At 42.8% G+C, this 21326-nt stretch overlaps 1 protein-coding gene and 1 long non-coding RNA gene across 3 annotated transcripts in view; one reads left to right on the plus strand and one right to left on the minus strand.

Annotated features, from left to right (window-relative positions):
• Positions 1 to 13834, plus strand: part of HPCAL1 (hippocalcin like 1) — an 83274-nt gene extending 69440 nt beyond the window's left edge. Inside the window, exons 2-4 of one of the 2 annotated variants that reach the window (XM_053380982.1) lie at positions 5278 to 5680; positions 6708 to 6813; positions 12710 to 13834. In XM_053380982.1, coding sequence (XP_053236957.1) covers positions 5303 to 5680; positions 6708 to 6813; positions 12710 to 12807 — 582 coding nt within the window. In that variant the 5' untranslated portion in view covers positions 5278 to 5302 and the 3' untranslated portion in view covers positions 12808 to 13834. Of the gene's footprint in view, positions 1 to 5089; positions 5681 to 6707; positions 6814 to 12709 lie in introns of those variants that run through there. The other variant, XM_053380983.1, reaches the window with a different exon arrangement.
• On the minus strand, positions 2123 to 8848 carry LOC128410169 (uncharacterized). Its single transcript, XR_008329405.1, has 2 exons — positions 8726 to 8848; positions 2123 to 3337 (listed from the first exon to the last, which is right to left on the minus strand). It is a non-coding gene; the product is annotated as an uncharacterized LOC128410169 (long non-coding RNA).
• Positions 13835 to 21326: the final 7492 nt, after the last annotated feature.

The raw sequence follows: 21326 nt of genomic DNA on the forward strand, positions 1-21326 counted from the left end.
TTGCAGTGATGACACTCTGGCTTTGCTAGCCGGGCACCCACACAACAATCCTTTGGCTGCCAGGTTAAAAGACTTTATTTACCCAGTTATGTTGTTTAAGACACAAGCGACTAACCCAGTGGCCCTCCAGATGATGGATTCTGATTCCCATCATCCCTAGCTAGCATGGCCAGTAGTTGGGGATAAGGCGAGTTCTAGTCCATTAAAACCTAAAGAGCCACAGATTAGCCACCTCTGGTCTAAGGTTTAGCTTACATAACAGTTTTAATTGCTGCCTTTTCTCATATTTGTTGTGGATAAATTATGTGTTATTAATTTTTGTTGTACACTGTCTTAGGGTGGATCTAGACCAGGGGTCAGCAACCTTTTTCAGCCGTGGGCCGGTCTATCGTCCTTCAGACCATGTGGTGGGCTAGACTATATTTTGAAAGAAAAAGAAAAAAGGAACGAATTCCTATGCCCCACAAATAACCCAGAGATGCATTTTAAATAAAAGCACACATTCTACTCATGTAAAAAACCAGACAGGCCCCACAAATAACCGAGAGATGCTTTTTAAATAAAAGGACACATTCTACTTATGTAAAAACACACTGATTCCTGAACCGTCCGTGGGCCGGATTGAGAAGGCGATTGGGCCGCATCCGGCCCATGGACCTTAGGTTGCCTGATCTAGACAATGGAAAAACCTGCTATAAATAAGTCAGAAATTAGATTGTTATAACAAAAGAAAAAATTCTCTGTGGAAAATTGTGTTTTAACATTTTCTGCTCTCTGGCGCCATCTGGTGCTGCATGTTTTTATCGCATTCAAATTGCTGTTTCTTTACTAATGTCCTTGGATTCTGAACCCAACAAAAAGTGGCATATAAATGTTTACAAATAAATATTTCAGTAGACTGCTTGGGCTTTGAAGTTTAAATGGAGAGTAGATTTTTTGGGAAATTGTGGAGAAATCATCAGTTCCTGGAAGCTCTGTGGAAGAGCTTTTTTTAAAGCTGAAGCTGCATATTGTGTTCTGTTGTGTACAGAATTGTGGTATTTTTAATAGTGTAATTTAAGCTTGTGTTTTCTGTGGTATTTATGATGAAAAGCTGTGTAGGATGGTTTTTAGAAAAGGTGCTAAAATAGTCTTTTAAATTGCATTAAACTGTATGTAAATAATGGTGTGGTAGTATGTGAGAGTGAGTTTGCATTCTTTTGCACTTGGGTTGCTAGTGTTGTATTGATAACCCAGTTCTAACAATATCAATATCCATGGAGTGGTTATCTAGATTATTTTTTATGATTTGGCTGTGCTTTTAACAAAGAGCACAATACTGGAGATAAGTGTTAGGGGAAGTGATTCTGTTCCATCAGGAGAAGACATGGACTGTTAAAAAAAGAGAGATCTCACTTCCCAACTTGCTTTTCCTGCTTTTAAGGCTTTTCTTGGGTTTCTAATTATTATTATTATATTTATTTATACCCCGCCCATCTGGCTGGGTTCCCCCAGCCACTCTGGGTGGCTTCCAACAGAATATTAAAATACAGTAATACATCAAAGATTAAAAGCTTCCCTAAACAGAGCTGCCTTCAGATGTCTTCTAAAAGTCTGGTAGTTGTTCTTCTCTTTGACATCTGGTGGGAGGGCATTCCACAGGGCAGGTGCCACTACTGAGAAGGTACAGTCATACCTCAGGTTGAAGTAGCTTCGGGATGAATATTTTCGAGTTGTGCTCCGCGGCGACCCGGAAGTAACGTAGCGCGTTACTTTCGGGTTCACCGCATGTGCAGACGCTCAAAATGACGTCCCACGCATGCACAGACGTGCAGTTGCGTGTTATGTTTGCTTCGGGATGCGAACGGGGCTCCGGAACAGATCCCATTCACATCCAGAGGTACCACTGTATATGTAATAGTTGGATGCTTTACAAGCATAATGTCGCACCAGGCACAATACATATTCCTTCTTGATAGCTGAATTACTTGCCCTGAAAAGTTCTTTGAAATAATGATAAACCTTAAAAAGAGATCCAGGTTAAAGGTGTGTAATGTGTTTTCCGTACACTCCCCACTCCCCCCATGGAATGGAGTATAAATCAAAATTTTGACTGCAGGAAAAGAATTTACACGCAGCTTGCTTTTGTTTAAAGACTTATTTCTCATGAGGCTTTATATTTCAAATATGATTGTACATGTGTTCACTTGTGTACATGAATTCTTATATCTGAAGAAAGGTATCCTTTGTTGTTGCTTGAGGCTCAGGTGGCCACAGTGTCACGAAGTGCCTTCCATCAGCTTTGGCTAGTGTTCCAGCTGTGCCCCTATCTGGACAGGGACTGCTGTTGTTTATGCTCTGGTAACCTCTAGGTTAGATTACTGCAATGCGTTATACATAGAGCTGCCTCTGAAGATGGTTCAGAAACTTCAGCTGGTTCAGAATTTGGTGGCCAGGTCGCTTTGAACCTATTCCCAGCCTGACTGCACTGGCTGCCATTATCTTATGATTAAAACATTCTACTTCACAGACAAACTAGCCCATTTGTACACATCCCTTTTGAAATAAAGGGTTGCATTCAGATTGCAATGACTTATTATTGTTAATTATTTCTTCATGCAGGTAATGGTTCCCTAACATTCAGTTTGCATATTACCGTGGCTGCTTGCTAATGTGTATGCAAACTTTATGTAATGTCTTTTTTCAAATCTCTGCTTGCATACACTGTAAATACTGTGGTTCTCGTGACATCGGGAAGAACAGTTGCTCTTAGCATCCTAAAGTATTTAGCTGCTTTGACAACTCATGACCAGAGTCCATACATTCCATTCTGTCATTATTTCCAATGATTCCAGTGTGTGCATTAAAGCTCTCTTTATTTCCCCCTCTCCAAATGTAGCTCAAGAGTACTGCACTCAGTGCTATGCCAATCTATATTTATTGAGGTTTTTAAACAAATGATTTGTGTATAATGGTTTTGCCAATCACATATCCCCTTGATGTTGCTGAATGGACTGGATTTGGGAATGAGAGGAACATAGCAAATTTTCACAGCTAAGAGAGAAAGAGGTGTTTTTATCTATTTGTTATCCTGTTTAATGAGAGCGGCCTTTTCCTTTTGTAGATATGTAGATATGTATGAATCATGTTAACCCTTAGGGAAAATGCTTGTTCAGTGTAGCAAGCTACTAAAAGTTTATTTTGCACTCTCAGTCGGTTGTTATGACTCTTCAGATTGGCCCACTGCCACGAACACCCCCCCCCCAAAAAAAACCTGGAAGCAGGCAGAGTTTGGTTTCTCACAGATCCCTTTCAGAGAGGTTTTGATGCATGGTCTTTGCAAATTGACATTGTCATCCTGCAATGAATGATAGTACAGAGAGTTACTGTTTCCTTTTCAAACTGTAAAGAATGCTAGTGGTCACATTGAAGCAGGATGGATAGATCAGGTCCTGGGCTTATTATCCTGGCTTCTTAAATACATGTTAAATCAGGTTAATCACTCTGAATGCTCACAAATGAATTTTCCTTGAGAACTTCTGTGTAATGTGATAGTGAGTGTGAGAGAAGTGCTCCTCTAGAGTAATCCCATTAAACATAGGGGTGGCTGTTAGCCCAGGCCTCCCAGTGAATTTATCATATTTCCTTCTGTTCTTCCTGTATCCTGCTTATTTGTTTTGGAATTCTTCAGTCAACTTTCAAAACATTTCTAAAATCTTTGGCCTTCCAACTGTGTGCTTGTTTAGCTAGAACAGAAGGTTGAGAGAAAAGAAAGCCCAATGTCCAATGTCTAAATTATACAATATTTTTATGAGGGGAGGAAGAAACTTATATGCTAAAATGGGCACCACATTGACAGTATTGGTTGATACCTTTGGGTATTAGAAATTCCTGTAAAATACTGTATGTTGCCACTTTGTTCATACGCCTTAGTTGATAAAGATGTACATGTAGATATGAAATTGGGCTTGAATATAATCATGACAAACATGGGAAATGATTTCAGGACAGATCTGATGAACCCGCAGTAAGTATGTCTAGAAATATTGTCCTAAGAGTGTTAAAAGTAATAAGAATAATAGATTTTCTTAGGAGGTGGCAAATGAAGTAGTAGCAGTAGGACTGTAATCATTATGATTGGGTACACAAAGTGTTGGGAGAACAAAATTCTATGCTTGAGGAATAGTTTGTTATAATGGTTTTTGTAACTTGTTACACAAAGAATAAGTTTGTATGTCCAATTGTGCTCTTCTGTTTGTGAAAAGACTTTTGACCAGTTGAAGCCTTCCACCAGTGGAAGTTGTGGGAGGGTGATTTTTGCTGATTTCCTCCTCCTTAATTTAGCCATGTGTTTCTCAAACTTGGATCTCCAGCTGTTGTTGGACTAAAACTATCATCATCCCTAGCTAGTAGTACCAGTGGTCAAGTATAATGGGAGTTGTAGTCCAACAACAGCTGGAGAAATACTCATAGCCCACCTGCCCCCCCCCCCAAAAAAAAACCTGCTCCAGAGAGTTTAGGAAACTTTCCAGAAAAGTGTGGGAGTGTGGAAAGTAGCAAAAAAGAACCTCACCTCTCGGTTAGCAGAAGCCGTCACTAAATCAAAGGAGGATTCTTTTATTTTTATGGAAGCAACTCACAATGGAGGGGTGGACTCAGAACTCTTTATGTTCAGTACAAGTAAAGGTCCAGACGTGGACAACTCTGGGGTTGCGGCGCTCATCTCACTTTAGAGGATGAGGGAGCCAGCATCTGCAGACAGCTTCCGGGTCATGTGGCCAGCATGACTAAGCCGCTTCTGGCAAACCAGAGCAGCACACGGAAACGCCGTACCTATTTATCTACTTGCACTTTGACTTGCTTTTGAACTGCTAGGTTGGCAGGAGCTGGGACCAAGCAACGGGAGGTCACCCCGTTGCAGGGATTTGAACCGCCGACCTTCTGATCAGCAAGTCCTAGGCTCTGTGGTTTAGACCACAGCGCCACCCGCAATCAAAATGGAAGAGAAAGAAACTATTGCATAGTGATCCACATTGTGCCACTGTGGAATAGAAGGAGATACAGTCAGCAGAAGTAAACTTGGGCAAAAGTGGAAAGGATGTTGGCTGTTTCTTCTGAATTTTTTTTTTAATCAAACGTGCCCTCTCTTTGCATGAAACAATCCGTTTTCTTTTAAATTCAGTATATATGCATCACCCTTTTCTGCCATCCCATATGTTTAATATCTGTGTTTAAAACACAGTGTTTTGTATGTCACCAGGGGCTTTAAGAATGACCGGATTTTTGTTGTTGTTGCAGCTCTTAGGCATTAACCAAGAACAAAATGGGGAAACAGAACAGTAAACTGAGACCCGAAGTGCTCCAGGACCTCCGAGAGAACACAGAATTCACAGACCATGAACTGCAAGAGTGGTACAAAGGCTTCCTAAAAGATTGCCCAACTGGCCATTTGACTGTTGAAGAGTTCAAAAAGATATATGCTAACTTCTTCCCCTATGGCGATGCCTCAAAATTTGCAGAGCACGTGTTCCGCACTTTTGATACCAATGGCGATGGGACGATTGACTTTCGGGAATTTATAATCGCATTGAGTGTCACTTCGCGGGGGAAACTTGAGCAGAAGCTGAAATGGGCATTTAGCATGTATGACCTTGATGGCAATGGCTACATCAGCCGTGCAGAAATGCTTGAGATAGTGCAGGTAAGTAAATCGATACAGGAAGGGCACACGAAGTTCACCCAGTACAGCATTTACCGTATATACTCAAGTATAAGCCGACTTTTTCAGCACATTTTTAATGCTGAAAAAGCCCCCCTCTGCTTATACTTGAGTGAGGCAGCGGGACATGCGGCCCAAAAGGAGCCCTTTCTTGCCGCTGGTCCTGCCACTGTCACCCGCCTCTCGCAAGGGCAGGCACAGGAGCCGTGGTTGGGAGAGGTGCTGCGCTGCACTGTGCCTCTCCCAATTGCAGCTCCTATGCCTGCTCTTGCGAGCGGCAGAGGTGTTGGCGGAGGGACAAATGGCCCGAAAGGAGGCATTTTGGGTTGTGTGTTCCTCCGCCGCCGCCTTTCCCCTGTTAGCAGCGGAAGAGGAGGTTTGTGGTGTGGTGAACCGGCTTATACTCGAGTCAATAAGTTTTCCCAGTTTTTTGTTTTAAAATTAGGTGCCTCGGCTTATACTCAAGTGTATATGGTATCTTTTGTTAACAAACATACATACTACATATTTTAACACTTAAAAAGGTGTGCATAATCCTGATCAGTGTGCCACATGCCTGGAGCACATTCCAGATTAAATTCTTCTCATCTTGTACCAGACTACCAAACAGAAAATATTTAGGTACTTATTATATATTTTACAGACACAAATCTTAGACCCGGTTCCAAATGTGCAGCCCTCTGCATTCACGCATCATTTCTCCCAATGAGTAAACAAAACGCACACACAATCTATCAAAATGATGGACATTTTCTAGGAAAACATAAGGGCTGTGTATTTGTTATGCCTAAAAATGTAAGTTGGCATATAAACAAGCAAATGCAGTATCTGGAGAATACATTATGTACATATCATAGTGAGTGTCCTGATTTTTTTTGCAACAGCATAAACAACGACCAACATGTTCTGCTTTTTGTTTATCACTTATTTCCCATAACTTGCAAAATAAGCTTCCACTACTTCCTTCAAGGATGCAAAACTGACTTCTTGTATTTTGCTGTTCCTGTAGGCAATCTACAAAATGGTATCTTCAGTAATGAAAATGCCAGAGGATGAATCAACTCCAGAGAAACGAACAGACAAAATATTCAGACAGATGGACACAAACAATGATGGTATGTTTTTTGCAGCAAGTTACTATAACAAATACAATTGGAACACTGGTGTGTGTATGCATGTGCTCATCACTCCTTAATCTCTAGGGTCTAGAGATCTACATGGCCACAATCTGTGACAAATACATTTTTAAAAAAACACACAAAAAACCCTGAAAATCTTACATTTCCATTTTTTTACAACCAAACCATGTTCTAGCCCTTTGGCTGCAGAAAATGCAGTCTGCTGAAAGCAGCATTTGTGAGGAGTGACGCCTGGGCATGCATTTTTAACCCTTTCTCCATGCCCTAACTTTTCTCCTCCAGGACCACAGTCCCTGCCAAGCAGTGCTTTGCAACTGAAATAAATTTAGGGCATAAGTGCCAACCTACCAGTTCGAAAGCACAAATAGGTACCGCTCTGGCGGAAAGGTAAACAGCGTTTCCATGCGCTGCTCTGGTTCGCCAGAAGCGGCTTAGTCATGCTGGCCACATGACCCGGAAGCTGTACGCCGGCTCCCTCGGCCAGTAAAGTGAGATGAGCGCCACAACCCCAGAGTCGTCCGCGACTGGAACTAATGGTCAGGGGTCCCTTTACCTTTAGTACTTTTAACCTCGTTTGTACAGTTTATTCTCACTGCAGTATTTTGAGCATTTTAGCACATACCGTATTTTTCGCACGATTGGACGCACCGGACCATAGGGCGCACCTAGTTTTTGGGGGGGGAATAAAGGAAAAAAATTTTCCCTTTATTTCCCCCCCAAAAGCAGGTCAGGGAAACCGAACCAGGTCGAGGAACAGCGGGATAGTGGCGCTGCGCCTCCCTGCTGTCCCCCGAGCTTGTGGGGCTGGCTGATGTCTGCCTGGCGCGCGGGGCGCTCTGCTTCAGGGCGCCCCGCCCGCCGGGCGGCAGGCTGCTATCCGCAGCTTGGGGAGCCTTGCGGGGAACTCCTGCAGGGCTCCCCACGCTGCGGATGTCTGCCTGGCGCGAGGGGCGCTCTGCTTCAGGGCGCCCGACGCTCCGGGAAGCAGGCTGCTATCCGCAGCCTAGACATCCCTGCGGGACCTCCCGCAGGGCTGCCTAGGCTGCGGATGCGTTCCCGAAGCGCCGGGCGCTCTGCTTTCAGGGCGCCCGACGCTCCGGGAAGCAGGCTGCTATCCGCAGCCTAGACATCCCTGCGGGACCTCCCGCAGGGTTGCCTAGGCTGCGGATGCGTTCCCGAAGCGCCGGGCGCTCTGCTTTCAGGGCGCCCGACGCTCCGGGAAGCAGGCTGCTATCCGCAGCCTAGACATCCCTGCGGGACCTCCCGCAGGGTTGCCTAGGCTGCGGATGCGTTCCCGAAGCGCCGGGCGCTCTGCTTTCAGGGCGCCCGACGCTCCGGGAAGCAGGCTGCTATCCACAGCCTAGACACGGCTAGCGGAGCGCTAATCCCGAAGCTTGGGGCTGCGGAGCTCAGCGCGCCCCAAGCTTCTGGGTGCCGGCAAGGTCTAGACGGCTAGCGGAGACCTTGCCGGCACCCAGAAGCTTGGGGCGCGCTGAGCTCCGCACGCCCCAAGCTTCGGGATTAATGCAGCGCTCCGCTAGCCGTGGGAGAGCTGGGTCTCCCACGGCTAGCGGATAGCTTCCTGAAGCCTGGAGAGCGAGAGGGGTCGGTGCGCACCCTTTCCAGGCTTCAGCGAAAGCCTGCATTCGCTCCATAGGACGCACACACATTTTCCCTTGCTTTTTAGGAGGGAAAAAGTGCGTCCTATGGTGCGAAAAATACGGTATATTTAGTTAGCTACTCTTTTGCATAACACAGCAATTGTACAGGTGAAAATATTGTGTCAAATCCATTTTAACCAGTGCAGCACAGTTAAAACTGTCAGTGTGCTGCATCATATGAAAAGGGTAACAATTCAGTTACAACTTCGAGTCAAACGATACATTACCCAGGAGAGCCCAACTGCATCACTAAATGTCTCTTTTCTTCACTTTAAAAAACTGCTGTGGTGGAGGACTCCAATTCTTATTAAGAAGTGGGACAGTCTTCTTCCAGGTGTTTTGTTAATGACCTGAAGAAAAGGGGGAAGGACCAAGATGTTATTTGACAGTTGCCACTTAGTTGGACTCTTGCCCATCTATAAAGAAGTGAACTGAGATTTGATAGGACAGTGGGTGTGACTGCTCTGAGACCGTAGTTTGAGACCAGCCTAACCTCAGGGGAAATTTGGAATCGGTATTTAATTACAGACAGTGGGATCTCGAAATTTATCCCCAAATGGGGTTTCTCCATCCCATGACTCATATCCCAAACTGGGGAGCCATTCTCAAATACTGATGGTGACTTCAGGGAGATTGTGACCATCAAGAAAGACTTATTTGGGTATAAATCACCAGTGCAGCTCATAACATGAGCATGTAGCTAATACAGCAATCGCTGAATTATAACCATTGCAGCAGGACTTAAGAATAGCTAAAATTTTCATTCCGTGAAATGTTACTCTCTAATGGCATAAGAGAATGCATAAAAATATAGTAGTTATCAAAATAGGAAGTAATATTTATAAGGTAGGAAGAACATAAACCTAACTGTGATTATATTTGTTGGGGGCGGGTAAAATCCCACAAGGGTAGAAGTGTCCTAGCCTTGCAAAGATTTAACATCTCAGTTGATAACAATGGCATGAACAAAGCCCCTTTCATGCTAGGTATTACATGACTTCCAACATTGATAACCTCCCTCTCTGGCAAAATAAATGTGATGGAAGTTATTCTCATAATAGGAACAATCAAAACTGGGATAAAAATTGCCTTAAAATGGGGTTTTTTTTACTTAGTGGGGGGTTTAAAAAATAAATAAATTAAAAATTCTCTCCAGAGGCACCAAATGCAAAATGTGCATCAATGATTCGAAGTGATTATTTAAAATAAAAGCTACCTATTAGTAAACACAGTGTTCAAACAGCTTTGGAAAAGGAAGAACCCTACCTTATGCAGTACGTAGACATTGTTAAGAAACAGTCATATTTCGAGAAGGGGTGAGAATATTAAACTGAAGCGCTCAACTATGAGACCACCCCTGCTCAAATCACTGTGAGCGGAATTAAAACCAGATAGGTTGTATCTCAAGCAGCGTCCAACTTTTCTGCTTCATCCCAATCCTCCCAGCTCCTACCCTGTTCCCCAATGACAAAAAAACCCCAACTTCAATTGGAAGGGGAGAATACAGTAGCAGTTATTGGAGGACTTCACCAAAATCAGGAGAGTAGTAATTATGCCTAGAATGTCATTTCTTTTCCCTGCTAGAAAATCGTGGGATGAATTACAGGCGCTATGATTTCCTGGCTGGCAGTTGTGCTATACCTTTCATTTGCTGACTCCCCAGTTTTCACTGAAGTCCTTTGCTGGCTGGTACTCTTAGAAGAACATTTATCCTAGGAGAGGTGGGGTAACAGTTGTTGGATGTACCGTACAGTGGTACCTCGCAAGACAAATTAATTCGTTCCGCGAATTTTCTCTTCTTGCAAGTTTTTTGTCTTGCGAAGCACGGTTTCCCATAGGAATGCATTGAAAATCAATTAATGTGTTCCTATGGAAACCGCTTGCCGGGCTGGCGGTGCGGAGAAGGGCATTTCTCCCCACCGCAAGCCTTCAGGACAGGTCCGGGAACAGAGGGGAAGGCGCGCAGCGCTTCTCCTCTGTTCCCGGGGCTTGCGGTGGGAGGAGGGTTTTTCCTCCCCACCGCCAACATTCAGAACAGCATTCTGAATGTTGGCGGTGGGGAGGAAAGCCCTCCTCCCACCGCAAGCCTTCAGGACAGGTCCGGGAACAGAGGGGAAGGCGCGCAGCGCTTCTCCTCTGTTCCCGGGGCTTGCGGTGGGAGGAGGGTTTTTCCTCCCCACCGCCAACATTCAGAACAGCATTCTGAATGTTGGCGGTGGGGAGGAAAGCCCTCCTCCCACCGCAAGCCTTCAGGACAGGTCCGGGAACAGAGGGGAAGGCGCGCAGAGCTTCTCCTCTGTTCCCGGGGCTTGCAGTGGGAGGAGGGTTTTTCCTCCCCACCGCCAACATTCAGAACAGCATGCTGTTCTGAATGTTGGCGGTGGGGAGGAAAGCCCTCCTCCCACCGCAAGCCTTCAGGACAGGTCCGGGAACAGAGGAGAAGGCGCGCTGCGCTTCCCCGCTGTCCCCGGAGATTTCCCTATGGGCTTTCGTCTTGCAAAGCAAGCCCATAGGGAAATTCGTCTTGCGAAGCCGCTAAAAAATCGGAAAACCTTTTCGTCTTGTGGGTTTTTCGTTTAGCGAGGCATTCGTCTTGCGGGGTACCACTGTATTTGTACTCTTTGAATGCTCAGAGAGCTTCCTCAAGGTTTTACAAGCATTTCATTAACACTTCAGGCGCCAGTGCTTTTTTTAGAGTAAGCACAGTGCATCTTTCTCTCTCTAGTAGCATCAAGTTGTGGGAGAAATTAAGTATAACAATTTTAAGTCAGAGATCCTGCTACTTTTAATTGTGATCTTCTGAAAGGCTATAAAAGAGAGAGAAATAGATGCATGTTTCCATTATGTAACTTCTGTCCTGCTCTATCCCTGGGATTTCTAGGATGATTTGATCAAGCAAAGATGGCCTCCACAATACGTGATGTCCGTGGAGGTTATATCTGTGTTCAACCAAATCATCCTAGAAATAACTCTATCACTTCTAGGGCTGGGCGATATATTGATAGATAGTTGAAAACCAGTTTGAAGTTCACATCATGATAAGCTTCATAATATTTTTGACCTGGCAATATATCGTGAACCACAATGCATGGGAGGGTTAGGTGAATCACACTATATCACCAGCTGAACATTGTAATCTACCATAATGTCCGAAATAAGGATGGAACTATGCAGAGACGAACAAGCTAATGTCCTGGCAACTGCTACTGCTTAGGGGTCTAAAACAGATAAATGATGATATTATCAATCACCACACAATTTCATCAGCAGGCAAGCCAAAATGCATCCAACAGGACTTTTGGTCTGGGGCTTGGCTACCAAATGGTGGTATTCAGGACAATCCAAAGTACGGCAATGAGTCATAGTGAATTCAAATAATCTGGGCCTGCAGCAAGGGTGTCACTTTCAGAGGTTGCCCTGTGTTTCTCATAATGTGTAGTTCTGCTCTAATTTGGAATTAATGTAAGCCATTTATTGAAGCACAAATATTTCCATTGATGCAGATAGCCAAGCATGCAAATAAGCTAAACTAGAGTAGTTGGTTTTTATGTCTACTTAGTTACAAATAGATCAACATCACTGGTTTGTATGCCATAGTCCAAGAGCAAGGGAGGTGTTCTACATTTGTTTCAAAAACATATATGTCTGAGTGAGATTCAGCTGGTGTCTGGATTTATTCAGGTTCACACCTCTACAAGGTGTCAGTTCAAGGAAGCAGTGAATCACTACTGAGATTAAATATGCTTTTCATGTCAGTTCCATTAAAAATATCTGCATTTGTCTGGAGTGTTTGGGATATGCAAATGGATGTGAAAGTCTTATCTGGTTCACACTCTTGATTATTGTTCTATTGTCTACATCATATCAAGATTTCCTTACACAGCCCATCCCAAGAACAGCCTGCTAGGATCTTTGGAATAAGGATTATTAGGAGGACCTAGAAGTATTGTTAGTACCATCATTTGGAGTGCAAAGTTCACAATGCTATCTAAATGCACCCTGAACTGGGAAATGTTAGATCTGTCGTAATAATTGCCTGGCTCATCTTTTCAAGATTATATATTTCATCTTTAAACTCACTGGCAACTAATTAGGTATATTAAAAGCCAACAATTGAGAGGCTAAGTTTATTTTTGTAAGTTACTTTCGGCTGCCATTTATTGGCAGAGAAAATGATTTGATTTTGTATCTTTCTCTTGTTTCCCTTCAAGGTAAACTATCTCTCGAAGAGTTTATTAAAGGTGCCAAGAGTGATCCCTCTATCGTGCGGTTGTTACAATGTGATCCAAGCAGTGCAAGTCAGTTCTAATTAAACTCTGGACAGTTTGCAAAGAAAATTACTGGCTTGTTCAAGCTTTACTCGTAAATGGATGCCTTCTCAACCATTCCTCAGTGGCTAGTGGATGAGATTCCACGGCCAGATTGTCTGTGTATCCAAGTGAAAAAGAGCCTCACTCCTCTCACCAACATTGATGCAAATTCCTCCTTCCACTATCCCGTCCTTTGTTTCTTCCCCTTATGCTTCACCCTACACATCTAACAGAATTGAAGGGTATGTTTACAATGGCAGGTTAAAGAGGGGTTTATTGCACATCACTTGGTTAATATGAACAGATGACTTTCTAGTTAGCGCCTAAGAAAGAGATGCCATGTGTTCCTCCTTTTGACCAACACAAATGGCAGGCATTTTAATTTGCTTCCCAGAAAATGGATATAAAATGTGGAATAAATTGAGTAGAATTTTCTTAAAGAGCATGATACCAGTTTCCTGCTATGAGGAAAATTGCTTGCACTTACTTAATGGTCTTTCCATTCATATATATATATACATACTATAAATATATATATATATATGGTGAAGTAATTTTTTTAATATTTAGGTCATATTTAATATATCAAGTAGAATCCATGCTTCATTTCTTCTAGTTGTCTGTGATTATTCAAATCTTTTTTTTTTTTAAGTGATATTTATGCATAGCAAGGTTGCCATTAAGGCACTGCATGACTAGCTGTTTGTGGATAATAACACTGTTTAATTACCAATTGCAACACTTTGTTCATTTTTACTGTTGATTGTTCAAGCGTTTTACTGTGTTAATGAAATTTAAAAGGAATGTTTTTCCTTCTGTGTTTATCAGTGAAGTGCCACTTTACTGTGGCTACAGCGTTTTTAAAATGGCATTTGAGTGAAGTGAGGTGATTTGACACACACTTGCTATGGCCGTCCTACCTTGTTGCAGTCCATCTCTGTTAATAGTCTTGTGCATTCCAGTGTTATTTAATATCTGCCTAATGCCAAGAAATGTTAATTGAAATAAAGACTTGATTTTCTTGTCTCTCTGTGTCATACATGTTTCAGGTTTGTGCATGGCAGGGTTTCTCTGAAAAGCAATAAAAGGGCCAGTTGTGAGGAGCTAAATGCTTGGTTTAAAATATCATTCACCCAGTTGGCTCCCAGCTTAGGAAAAGTGTGGGGGGTAGCCATAGTGCTCAGCAGAGACCTACATTTTAAAGCCACAATATTAAAAGACAAAAAAGGGCAGATTCGTTTTTGCCAAGGGATCACTAGATGGAAAAAACAAACTGACAATTGGTTCCGTATATGCCCCAAACTCAAAACAGATAGACTTCATTTCCTTATCTGAAGGGAAGCAATTCTAGGAGGCAACCTCAACTTAGATGGGAGAGACATCTCCCTGAGAGACATCCGCTACACATCCCCATGGGCAACATTCCTCTGAGAAACACCCCCCATCAAAAAATCATATAGACTACTAAAAATGCTTTTAAAAATAGAAGACCTATGTGATATATGAGATCAAAGAACCCAAGCAACACCAGCCACACATTCCAATCTGGGCACCATGGCACAATGTCCAGACTGGATAGCATTTTGCTCACACCAGGTCTGATCCCCCTGGTTGAAGCAACAAACATCACAAACGTTAAAATCACAGACCATGCCACAGTAGAAGCTACTCTCAAAATAGGGGAGGAAATACAAACCACCCCATCATGGTTCTTTAGCCCCATACTGACCACAAATCAAGTAACGAGAGAGTCTCCCAAAACAATAGTGTAGCCAGCGTAACAAGCCCCCTCTGGGATGCAATGAAAGCAGTTGCCAGAGGAGCCTATATAAAAGAAAAGGCATCCCTTACAAAACAAACAAACCTCAGTAATTAGCAAGCTAGAACAGGGTATCACGGCCCTCTCAACATGCTACAAACAAACAGGAGCAAAAAAACCCAAAAACCTCATAGAACAAAAAAGAAGGGAGATTGACACATTAAAAATTAATAAAACAATAATCAACATCCTATACTTGAAACAACGCTTTTACGAATATGGAGGGGGAAACTCCAGACTATTAGCAAACAGGTGCAGGGAGGCAAATCACTCCAAGCATGAATACATTACCATCCTTTTTGGTGATGCAATGTAACCTTCTCCTCCAAGAAATAATATCAGGTTTTGCTAGATTCTACTCTAACCTATATACCTCCCACAACCTGACCAAACAGGAAATGAAAAATTTCCTAACACGATGACCATCCTAACTGCAGAGAAACAAGAATTCTTGGGAGAGTCCTAATACCACAGAGGAAATGGAGACAGTCCTCAAAAACCTAAAGCCACACAAATCCCCAGGCACAGATGGCTTTACAACAGAATTCCACAAGAAATTCAAAGAAATCCTGATGCTCTACATGATCCGCATGTTTAACAACATCATAAAGGGGCCCCCATCCGTAAAACTTGCATGTCCTCCAAAACAGTCTCTATCCCAAAGCCATTCAAAGATAGTCTCAAAGTAGAATCATACTACCCAATCTCACTGATAAATCAAGACTATAAAATATTCACATCAAGCCTGGCCAACCATTTAAAACACTTCCTACACAAACTTAATAACCCCAGACCAGCCTGGCTTTGTCCCTAGTTGCAAATTAGGAAATTAGTGGATTTGCTTGAACACAGCAAAACAACCAAATCCCCACTGATGTTCGTGTCCCTGGGCTTCCTTAAAGCCTTTGCTTATTTGGAATGGAAATACCTATTGGAGGTATTAACCAATATGAAATTTGGCCCCAACTTACAAATCCCTAAACAATTTTACTCTAAAGCATCAGCAAAAATCAGGATTAACAGAATGGACTCCAATACCATAGCAATCCAAAGAGGCACAAAACAGGAATGTCCACTATCTCCCTTTCTATTCATCCTAACCCTTGAACCCTTAGCATTCTGACTCTGAGCAGCCCCTGACATCAAGGGAGTGGGAATAAAAGACAAAACCTGATGGTCACAACACCAGACCCCATGAACACAGCAACCACCTTAACCAAAGAACTCAACATCTTCACAACGTTGTTGGGCCTACAAGTGAATTTCGCAAAATCTGAGGCTATGTGTTTCAACACCCTTCACCTGCATATCCCAAAAGAATTCACCGACACCAGAAAGATAAACTGTGCTGCTCCTAATTCAATACCTTGGGATACAAATAACCAGAAACCTCATCAAACTATACCACTCCCTAGGGCAGGAAATCAACAAAGACTTAAATAAATGGAACAAAACCAACCTCTCAGACAAGATAGCCATGATCAAAATGATAATTTCCCCAAAAGTGACCTGCTTATAACAAACCCTTCCAATCTGGATTCTCCCAACCCAACTCTAGGTGGCAGAAAAAACATTTATCTTCTCACACAAAAAGCTATGAATAAGCTCCCTTAGAAGGAGGATGGGGAATTCCCAGTATAGAACTATACTACATCGCCAGCTAAGTGCACCCATTCCTCCAAAACAAACTAAGGAAAATTCCCACAACATTAAACAGGTTCACACAGTCCATGGACGGAAAAAGTAGAGAAAATGTCCCCAAACCCCTTCCCACTAATCCCCTCAGCCACCACCCATTAGTCCATCACGAAGCCTGAGCTTCCCAATAAAAACATGGCAAGCCAAAGGCTTACAGCACCTAACAGACTTCTACAAAAATGACAAACCCTTGCCGACACAAGAAATACAAGACAAACTAGGGGGCATCTAAATATTCTGGCTGATATATCACCAACTATATGCCTTCTTAAATAATCCAGCAATAAAAGCAGCAGCCACCAGACCCCCAACCACCTTAGAAAAACTTCCAACACAACAGAGGGACATAGTAAGAGGTTAGCATCAACAATATACAAAATACTACTCCAAGACCCCACAAACCCAATGGTCTAAACTCTGGCCTAAACCAGTGTTTCAAGACAACAATGCACACACACACATTATAAAGAACTTATGAGCCACCTACTCTCAGCTGCTAGAAGTGTCCTAACTAGACATTGGAGGGACCTGTCAAGAATGAACATAGACCACTGGTACCAAACTATATGGGAAACAGCCAGACTAGAAAAGCTAACCGATCAATTGAAATTAGCACAGGGACAAGAGGATGCCTTCACCCTGGTGCAGATTCCTTTTATTACATATACAACAAAGCCCAGCAATACAACAGCATAACTCCCCCGGCAGTATACAGATTGATATGGCTAATTTGACTCAACAACTCCCACCCCCTTACACACATAAACAAAATTCGCTGCAACCAACCAAATGCAACCAACCATGTTCTGGGCTCCCCAATTTCCCACAGAGCCAACAAAAATAAATGAATAGAGAACCTATCCACACGACGCTGACAGAAAACTCTGTACATACATTATGCAAAAGATGGAAACAGCAATGACATTCTCAGCTGCTGTCAGACACATTTAGTGCAGACAACTGGTCTGCCTATATAGCAGCTTCCATGTGCAGGCACAGACAGAAACTGCTCAGAAACGGCTCGTGCCAATGAAATTCCCTGTCACAAAATGTGTCTAGAATAATGGGAGTTTCGAACACTGTTTGCATTGTATTTGTTTATAATCTGTTGTAAGCTGTTTGGAGACCGTTTGAGCAAAAAGGGTACACATTTTTAAACAGGCACTAATGTCAAGTTGAAAAAATCTAACAACATGCCTCTGAGTTGCTGCAAATGTGCAAATAACAGCAAAGGGGTTAAAAGGAAAAACAAAGCTGCTAGTAATGCCAGTGAACTAGGAAGAACTAGGAAGAACTAGGAAGACTTATTTGTTGTTTTGACTCATCTCCCACACAGTGCAGTTGGAAATCCAAGAGATGCAACCACTGAAGTTGTATGGACAAAACTCACCACAATAAAATCTCTGCATAAATCATTGCAATTTCCCACAGGCAGAAGAGAGGACAGATTTTGTAGGTAACTTCATAGTACTCTTTATATTCCAAGGTCAACCTATTCTCTTCATTCTTGAGAGTGATGCTGAGGGCAGGAATCAGCTAGCTAGTCCTGCTAGTGGAAGCCCACACAAAGACTTATGCTGGGGCAATGGGACTTCCCATCCCGAACCCGGCACCAGTTTCCTCAGGGGGTAGGGAGACTTCCCAGAACAGGGGGAAGAGAAGGGCTCGTTCCATCTGGCAAGCTGAAAACTTGTGCAGATGGAACAATTGACATAGTGCTCCCTGTGCAAATATTGGCATTGAACAGGAGGACCACATGCGGGCAAATGTTTTTGGTTGATATAAAAGCTATTGTTCATAAGAAAAGATGTCGGAAATACATGGGAGATGCAGCATACTGTATATTTAGATGAAACTGCTCACTTGGCTGTACTCTGAGTGTACATAATTGGATAAATGGCTCGGCCAGGAAGCATAAATAGGCCATGGTCCCAACATTATATACCATGGAAAACTAATGAGATGTGTGGACATACAGTTTGTTCAGGGTTAGGGTTTTTCACTAGGACTATTCTTACTAGCGTTGCACCAGGCATTTATCAAATTGTGGGCTATCCATTCCAGCACAGGGTCCTGTTCTAGCTAGCAGGATCAGTAGTCAGGGTTGATGGGAACTGCAGTCCAAAAACAGGTGGAGACCCAAGTTTGGGAAATGCTGTTTTAGCCTGCTGTTTCCCCCAAATAGTGGGCTATGTAGGAAAGTAAGCTTGTTTTAGGAAAATGGTGGGCACCACTGAATAAACTACTACAAATCAGGTCTTTAGAGTCTGATTTACTCATTCATGTCCAGATGGCTGCAGTATTGTGTGATGTGTGTGTGTTTGTGTGTGAAAGAGAGAATGAATGAATCAGCCATCTTAGAACAAAAGCAACAGAAAGAATCATTTTGCCTCAAGTACAATGTTTTACAACTGAGCTGGGTCACACATTCATCATTCCTGAGTCACCAAGTGTGAACCAGCCTACAGTCATAGATAAACAGATAATATTGCCATATAACGGCCCAGAAGGCACAGTGTGTTTGGGAACAACCAGAACATACTAAGTAATTAGGACTGTCTGCCCAAAGAGAAGGCTCACCCATAAGTGCCCTGGTTCTTTTTAGCATATAGGGTCTTGATTACAGAAGGAGCAGCACAATTAGAACTGGCAAAGCTTTGCCAGTTAAAATAGCAAAAGCTTGTAGCTTCCTCTGGCCGCATCCAACAAAGCCAGGCCACAGTCTGATGCTATATTTTTAATGCATTTGCCTCAGCATTTAATCACTTGCTGTGCCACTTTCTAGAACAGATCCTAGAGGTAGGCTGTGCTCCCAACTCCCAACCTCCAGAGTCTGTCCAGTAAGATACCATGGTCAACCATATCTAAATCTTCAGAGAGAACTAGGAAAATCAATAGAGTCACAGTCTTTCTTCCACATAAGGTCCTCAGTTAGGACCTGTTTCTGTCACAAACCCAAGCCTGAAATCAGAATGGAATGAGACTAGATAATCCATTTCCTCCAAGAAACCAAGCTTTATGAGGAATGATTGAAGGAGCTTGGTATGTTTAGCCTGGAAAAGAGGAGACTGAGAGGAGATATGATAGCCATCTTCACGTATCTCAAGGGCTGTCCTATGGAAGAGGGAACAAGTTTGTTTTCCCCTGCTCTGGAGGGTAGGACTCAAACCAATGGCTTCAAGTTACAAGAAATGAGATTCCAACAAAACAGCAGGAAAGGCTTTCTAACAGTAAGGACTGTTTGACAATGGAATGGTCTCTTTGGGGAGGCTGTGGAATCTCTTTTCTTGGAGGTTTTAAGCTGAGGTTGATGGCCATCTGTCAAGGATGCTTTAGTTGAGATTCCTGCATTGCAAGGGGTTGGAGTAGATGACCCTTGGGGTCCCTTCCAACTCTACGATCCTATGATTCTAAGGGGTTATTTGCAACTTAGTGGCAGTTGTCATGCACCTCTGGATCCACAGTCTCTTTAAAGGCTGCAGACTTTGGGCACCGCCCCATGATGTAAGGAGAGTCAACCCCATACCCCCTGCAACATCAACTAGTGTCAGATTATAGCCAATATTGTGAAATCCATTAAAATAAATTAAGTGCATATCATACAAAATCTACCAATGCTAACATTGTGAATAGGCCTATAAAAGTTACCAGCTTACTAAAATATTATCTAGTTTTACTGCCAATGCAGACCTACTATAATCATATATGAACTGTGGTGCTTTGGTCAGAGGTAGATTTTGGGCAACACAACAGGTTCCCCCCATGCTGGGCACCAAGCCAAAGGACAAGCTGCAGAGCATCACAACTATGACATAGTGCACATGCAGAACAGAATTTTGGCCTTGCACAGGATGCCGCTAAAATTTGAAATGCCCCTGCATTGGTGGCCTTACATCAAAATTAAAAAAAATTCTCTTTAATTAACAAAATCTTCCAAGCTCAGCAATACTTATTTGCCATAGACCACCAGGCAAGTTTCTCTCTGCAGATCTGTCCTATGCAATGCTGCATGGTTCACTAATAGAATATTTGTTTTGTACATGATATTACTAAGGATAAGATGACTGGTTGAGGTAGCCAAGTCCAGGAGCCCAAAATAGTGTGACCATTAACACATCACCCAAAAAAGGAAAATACAATACAAAATAAAAATAAAAATAGGGCAAAAGTGGATTCAGATTTGCATATGCTGATGTTTGTGCATAGCAGCAAATTGAAGGAGAAATACTCTAATTAAAACAGAAATATAATTCACTGCATACTGGGCAAGACAGTGATCAGCTGATCTGTAAATCTACTCAGTCTGGTGTTTAGGTGCTAACTGTTGATGTGCAACTTCTAGGCCCTTATTCCTCACTGTTTTTATAGTTCCTTAAGACTTGGCATGGACAGATCTTCAAGCAGAGGAGCTTTTCAAACAGAGAAGTATCCCCTATAAAGTAGGACACGAGGACAACCTGACCATTGTAGTCTATGCATCAATAACCTCAACTGGATTACTGCAATGTGTTCTTTGTTGGGCTGTCCTTGGGTATGGTCCAGAGCTTTAGCTAGTGCAGAACACTGCAACTAGACCGGTGATGGTAACAGATTGCCTCCAACACATTACATCAGTGTTAAAAGACCTTCCCATCTGCTACCAGACTAGGTTCTAAGTTTTTGTACTAGTCCATAATATCTTAAGCCCTGGATACCTTAAGGAACACCTCACTCATATGCCCCAGATCAATCCCTGAATTAGGGAGAGGACTGTGAGTGGTCCCTCAAGACCAGAAACACAAGTGCCTTCAGTGCAGTGGGTGCAACTCTATGGAACTTATGGGTCAACAATAGAAAAAGCTCCATGAATGATTCAGCACAGGAGCCCTGTGTGTGTTCATCCATGCCCAAATGCCTGGATACTATGGATTTTAAAATATTCATTGTACGCATCTATAAAATACACAATGCATAATGTATCATTTAGATGGTTTTTTCCTGAACTCTTCCAACCAAAAGCTC

The sequence above is a fragment of the Podarcis raffonei genome, chromosome 3, assembly GCF_027172205.1.
Source record: "Podarcis raffonei isolate rPodRaf1 chromosome 3, rPodRaf1.pri, whole genome shotgun sequence".
Taxonomy (NCBI): Eukaryota; Metazoa; Chordata; class Lepidosauria; order Squamata; family Lacertidae; genus Podarcis; species Podarcis raffonei.